Raw genomic sequence first — 6,539 nt, 5'->3', positions numbered from 1 at the left:
TGCATGTGTAGGTTGATTGCTTGACTTGTTCTAATTGCTAAAATCTGCCCACAACTAAAATTGGGAAAAGGAAAGATTTTATTTGGTCAAGTAGTCTAATCACCCCCCCCTCCCCCTCTAGACATACTTCCGATCCTACAGAAACCCTAATCGGTGAGAGTTTTCCCGATGTTCACGAATTGGAGGTGAATTCAAGGAGGAACACGAAGAACATGAGGGGAAAACGTGGAGAAAAGAGAGAGGAAAACACTCTATTGGACAAGATTCCGCCAAGTACTCCTCAAATCACAAGCAATACATGGGATGCATCAAGATCCAAGAACAACAAGGAAAATAAAGATACAAGGGTAGTTCACCCAAATCTCTAGGAACATGGCTCTTGAATTCCATGGAGGAATCTTCCCATTAGGGGCCTTGGCAACCATAGATGGTTCTTCTCACTAGGAGGCCTTGAATCCACTTGTGGATCTTCTCCTAAGAGGAATCGCACACGAGGAGATAGATGAGCTAAGCTCTATGATATGAGATATATTCTTAGCTATCCTACAAATGAGCTGGAGAAGGTCTATATATACTGCTAAGAGAAAAGGGGTAAGTTAGATGGGGATACAAGGCCAAGTGGCCCGTCATGCACACAGGCAAGGCCGGATGATCCCGACATCTTCCGGATGATCCGGCTTCAGGGCAAGCCTTCGAGTGCCTTTGGTCGCCATAGTCGGATGATCCGGGAGGTAACCCGAACGTCCGGTTGATGCCCGGATGATCCGGCTGGTCATCCGGATGTCCGGCTCCATGCCAGGCAACAGCTCCGTCTTCGTCTCCTTTCTTCCAACGCCGTTCACACGCTTCCTTCGCGGATGGTGTAGGCGTACACTTGTGCTTGCACTCCTCGTCATTGTCGATGAAGCTCCAGTAATACATATGCATGCACACGAGAGGAGTGTCAAGTAATATACCATCCTCGAAAGGGTCAAGTGAACACGTGTAAAGGAGATGATTCACCTTTATGTATGTGAAGTAGATGTCGCACGTGTCACTTGCCGAAGGGACTCTTGACATGGTGATGTCTGTAGGATGCTCCGCATCACACAGTCTGAGTACCAAACAGAGTCTTAGCTCATGTCTCAGCACATACACCGCTGCCAAATAACATCAGTTGCTATGTACTCAGTATGTCTCAGAGGGGAACAACCATACTAGAGTGGGAATGCTACCAAATACACTCTTAAACACTGTAGAGGAGCTCTCCGTCTTTTCGGTGTCGAAAACAAAAATTGAAGGAAAATGTATGTGTTTTCCTATCCGAAAAGATAAGAAATGCGCGTAGGTTTGCCTTTGTGTTACGTATGGGTGTACAAGTGCGTGTGTTGATGCTACGTATCTGTATCTCTCTACCGCTACAATCGTTCTCCCTCGATCTCCAAGAGCAAAGCCCTAGTCTTCACGTGAGAAGCAAACCTAGCTCAGAGCTCCTCGATCCAATGAGGGAAATATCGAGTCTTACATATTTTTGGGTATTTGTGAAGCATTTTGAGATGCAATTCATGTGTTCGTCGGAGTGCTAGTCGAATCGAAGTCCAGTGTTCTCGTCTAGGTCTTATATTTAGTCTCCCTTGGCTAAGGTTCAAGGATTATGACTATTTTGTTAGTTAGCTATTCATTAATATGGTGAGTCCATGCTTAAAGTTTTTTCAAGATTAATAAAGAGCTATGTTTTCTAAGACCGTCAAGGTTTACAAGTTCAATAATGAGTGTATGTTTCATAAGACCATCGCTTGTATGGTTCAGCTTATTTTCTGTAATCTTCGAAATATGAAGATCACTGACATGCATGAACGATTTTGCAGCAATATTAGTAATATTGTTTTGGGTCAAAATCGGCGTGAGCATTTCGCTATATTCTGTTGTAAGGCTTTAGATTTTTTTCCTCTTTTTTTACTGTCGCATTTTGTGTTCACAACATAATAACCCTTGCTAACAGTCATGCTAAGGCTTCCTGCCAATGCCCCACATGTGATATGGGTGTCGAGGATGTCAAAGATCTGCTATTCTTATGTCCAAAGGTGAGAGAAGTATGGACTGAACTGGGAATCATCGACATTATAGAAAAAGCTTATGAGACTACTAGAGCGGGGGAATATCTGCTTGCGTTCCGGCTTCTCCTTCCGGCTAATGAACATATGATACTGGGACTGGGAGACTTCCCAGAAGCTATTGCCATCACAAGTTGGTATTCGTGGTGGGAGCATAGGAAAGAAGTGCATGATGAAACGATGTGTATCGGGTTTAACCGAATTGAGGTTAACTCTGATAATATAGAGATAAATGAAACCATGGGGAATGGTGGACGATCTTTATGTGTGGCTGCTGCAGAGTTCAACGACTGCTATCATTTGGCATGGGAATTCCCACATGCTCTGTTTGAGCATAGTCCGAGAGAAGAAGCAAATGTTGTTGCTCATGAGCATGCAGGTATGGCTACAAGTGTTGAATCTGCTGGTCTGATGCTTGATCCTCCAAATCAGATTGTAACCTCTCTTGTAAACAATGTAATAATGTAACCTCCACACTAGCTTATAACCAATTCACTCAACTACAGCAGCTGGTTCAGCTCCACCACAATGAGCAGATGAAAGATTCTTGATCTTCTAAGGGCCAAAAAAGCAAATATTCTTCTATCACCATCGTTGCCCTCAGCAACAAGAACAGCAGAGTTATAAATGGCTGTGGAAGAGCTCCTGTAGGCTAAGGCACAAATTTTTCTTCTGGCTGGCGCTGCTGCATGATCGAGTTAATACTAGAAACTTACTCAAAAGAAAATCTTTCGCTCTGGAAAGTTTCAATTGTGTGTTTTGCCATGAAGATACTGAAGAAACTGCAAGACACCTCTTTTAGGATTGTGGATTTGTGCAAGATTGCTGGCTCAGTATCATCCCTCAAAAGAGACTTGGCATCTCATGTGTTGATGAGATTTTGTTGCTAAAGGGATTGCTTCCAAAACACATTGCCATGGAGATAATTATCCAAGGTTGTTGGGCCTTCTGGGGCCAAACGAATGGTAAAATCTTCAGAAGAGAAGCCCCTAGCATCAACTGTTGGAAGTTCAAGCTAAAAGAAGATCTAAAACAGCTAGCGCACAGGATTAAAGCAAAGTATCTAACTAGTCTGCAAAGTTGGATCAGTGAGCATCTGGAATGAACACTGTCAGTAACTCCTTCCAATAGGTCAACCATGTTAGAGAAAACAGGAATTGCATAGCTCTTCTCCGCCTGTACTTTCTTTTCTTTTCTTCTCTTTTATAGTTTACTTGTACATATTTCTCTTTACTATTTATTAATATATAGAAAATACCGTAGAACAATTATTCTACCGTTTGGGCTTCAAAAAAAATCTTACCATGGAATAAAGAGGAGAGGTTTTCTTTATGTAAGAAAGAAAGGCATGTATAATCCACAACCAAATGCTTGGGCAGGAAACAGTTAGAGATTATATACACTAGTTCCGACCACTTGCATACCCTGATGTGCACAATCGATTCACAACATTTCCTGCACTTCACATATGTACATGAGCTACCAAGTACTGTATCATCTAGTTTATCCGATCATCTATCATTGATATTTTTCATTATTTTACCCTGATGTGCCGGCTGCACGAATGCTTAACTTACCTTAGCCAATCACAGCTCAGTAACCTGGAAATGCTGAGCCTGCTAGTTTATCCATTGGCTTCCTCTGCGACTTCAACTCGTCAGAACGGGTCACAGCGATTTATACTTCTCAATAAGATTGGACGCGTGGAGACGAGACGTGGGTGTTATGGTGCACCCCAGGCTCCGGAGGTAGGATATCTGCACAGAGGATGTCGCTCCTTAAGATCAACATGGTACACCAACTAGACAATAGCCAAAGGCAGGTAGTGTATGTATCTGACTGACCTGCTTAGGTGTAGGCTCCGAGGAACCCATGGAGTTCTCTATCCTCTGCTTCTGGAAATGTTCCTGAAAGAGAACCATCAAAGTAAGGATCTTCTCAATGTGAAAGTTAACATAACAAGCCTTGCTTGTATAAAAAGAAAATCCCACTTGTTTGCAACAGAGAATGATTTAGGACTTGCCTGTCTCTCTCTCATCAAATGGCTTCGCTTGTCAATAGGAATTTGTTCCCACTTGATAACCTAAGTCGCAGCATTTAGTTAAGAATTTACCAAAGAAAACAAAGAGCTTGCTGCTAATAAACCAAACAGTGACTTAACTCACATATTCTGCATAACCAAGCGCTTCATCGTCGCTTAACAATGACTTCAGCTTGCACAAGACATCCTGGAGAGGAACTTGCAGGTCAACTTCTCAGGGTAAAAGCTCTCGTTAAAAAGAGCATGTAAAAAGCAAATATCATTGATTAATTATGTAGCACAACTATAGGTGATGATCCAACCAACATGAAAATAATGACCGGATGATGGAGCTGCGAGATGGAAGGAGAGAAGGGTGAAGTCACCTTGCGCTTATATCCTTTACCGCGCAGGCGTTCATCAATCACAAATTTGATCTGAAAGGATAAAGATAGTGCCAATGATAAGGTTCAGAATGAGCATGTCACCATTCTCAAATACTCCCTCCATTCCAGAATATAAGGTGTATTGGTTTCCGTACAAGTCAACCATTTGAATGTTTGACCAAGATTATAGAATAAAATAACAACATCTGCAATACCTAATAGATAAAATATGTAACTACTTTTTATGATGGATCAAATGATATAAATTCCGTATTGTGAATGTTGACATATTTTTCTATAAACTCGGTCAAACTTGCACTCGTTTGGCTTTTGGAAAGACGAATACACCTCATAAAGGAACGGAGGGAGTAGCAAAACTGTCATATGAAAAGATATAACATCAATTCGGCCTGCTGACAACACTAACTTCATTCAGTTCCCCCAGAACACCAGCGTATTAACTGTGTGCGTTATATTTTCCTTCTAAAAAAATAAACAAAATGATATATGCAGATGCCGTCACTGCTTCTAGGAAATATAACTTTCCCGACAATTGGCATGTGATGTGACACCTTTCTTATGTACTTAAGAACTCAGTACCTTATCAAGCAGTCTCTTTGGAATTTGAAATGCCTGCCTCTTCGCCCAATGATGAAATATATGTGAGACTACTGCTCTATCATCAATTTCGAACCTGTACAAACAATGAATTCAAAGAAGGAAACAAAATTAAGCAAATATGCAGTAGCATAGCAAAGTATGTTGCAGATATATTAGTATGTTTGCTAATAGAAAATACTACAGAAACTGTGCAGAAAAAATAACATAGCATTCACTATTATTATTAGAAACAAAAAAGAAAATAAACTAAACAGGAAACGGAGAATCGAAATACAAGTTTTACCTCTTCAAGAAATCATTAGCAAGGCATGACTGCATCAGTTCAGGGTAAGGTGAAGTTTCGTTCTGATTTACAATAGGCTTTTCAGTTGATGTCTCTCCTTCAGCGTGATCAAATGAAATGTCTCCAGAAGGCTGCTCGTGATATTTCGTTGCAGCCCCCTCACCCTACAAGTTATCAAAACAAGAGAAACAATAATGCTAAAATTCCACTCACATAATGAATGGGGTATATAATATGACTGCCTATGAAATAACTGAGCAGGACTAATAATAATGATTTTATGTGGCTCTAGCAGATTATATGATTGAACACAGATCAATAGGGGATGGAGCTAATATTTTAGCTTCAGGCAGAGATAAAATAGGTCAAAAATGGTCTGACACTACTGCTCACCTGTATGTCGAGAAGGTGACCTGGAATCTCTCTAAGGAAACGTGAAGGTGGTAGCAGCTAGAAACCAATAGTTTGTCAGAGAAAGCTAGATGGAGTATGAAGATAAGGATAAAAGATAAACATCAGCTACCTGGCGATGAGAGTCAACTGTGACATGCAAGATGTACAATTTCTTCCGAGCTCGTGTCATTGCAACATAGAATAGCCTCCTCTCCTCCTGTAATTATAGCCAAGTTGATGGACACAAAGGAACATATGAGGAACAAATAATAGGTATTGAACAAACCTCCAATGTGCATCCAGCTTCTTTCACAGTGCCATTGTACTCATGCAGTAAGGGGATCTCTGAATCATTTGCCTGAACAAATGCAAGGATTAGCACGAAAATGTCGACTTGAAAAACTTAATAGAATTACTGATTAGCATATATTAAACAGAAACAAGAAAAAGACTATCGAAGCGCGGTATTAAGATTCATCAGTGGTCTACAGAAAAGAGAAACATGTAAGGAGGGAAGTTTCACAAGAAAAAAAAACTTTCTGTGTTATGCCGAAGCTGATATCTTAGGGCATTGCCAATATCCTTTCGACAAAATTGCTCTTGTTCGCCATAAAACCAGCAAAAGTTTCAACAAATAATGATTGATGACATTGGCATATCTCATGACAATACAGTAACGACAAGCACTCAATTATTGGATAGGATTTGGCATGCGTTGAGAGCACTCAACTTAGCAGAAAGGT

The 6,539-nt window shown here is 40.8% G+C and overlaps 1 protein-coding gene across 3 annotated transcripts in view; it reads right to left on the bottom strand.

The window, feature by feature from the left end:
- Positions 1-232: 232 nt before the first annotated feature.
- Positions 233-6,539, bottom strand: part of LOC109772635 (ATP-dependent DNA helicase SRS2-like protein At4g25120) — a 30,467-nt gene continuing 24,160 nt past the window's right edge. Inside the window, exons 22-32 of one of the 3 annotated variants that reach the window (XR_002235146.4) lie at positions 6,083-6,154; positions 5,927-6,013; positions 5,797-5,853; positions 5,404-5,567; positions 5,100-5,193; positions 4,500-4,550; positions 4,259-4,321; positions 4,117-4,176; positions 3,938-4,000; positions 3,671-3,850; positions 233-1,139 (exon numbers count right to left, since the gene is read on the bottom strand). Coding sequence is in view for 1 of the 3 variants with exons in the window: in XM_020331343.4 (XP_020186932.1) it covers positions 3,761-3,850; positions 3,938-4,000; positions 4,117-4,176; positions 4,259-4,321; positions 4,500-4,550; positions 5,100-5,193; positions 5,404-5,567; positions 5,797-5,853; positions 5,927-6,013; positions 6,083-6,154 (801 nt within the window). In the remaining 2 variants the exon portion in view is untranslated. Of the gene's footprint in view, positions 1,140-3,444; positions 3,851-3,937; positions 4,001-4,116; positions 4,177-4,258; positions 4,322-4,499; positions 4,551-5,099; positions 5,194-5,403; positions 5,568-5,796; positions 5,854-5,926; positions 6,014-6,082; positions 6,155-6,539 lie in introns of those variants that run through there. The other 2 variants (XR_005767786.3, XM_020331343.4) reach the window with 2 other exon arrangements.

Source organism: Aegilops tauschii, chromosome 2 (assembly GCF_002575655.3).
Source record: "Aegilops tauschii subsp. strangulata cultivar AL8/78 chromosome 2, Aet v6.0, whole genome shotgun sequence".
NCBI classification, from domain to species: Eukaryota; Viridiplantae; Streptophyta; class Magnoliopsida; order Poales; family Poaceae; genus Aegilops; species Aegilops tauschii.
Note: the sequence above shows the minus strand (reverse complement) of the source record. Positions and strands in the feature narration are given on the sequence as shown.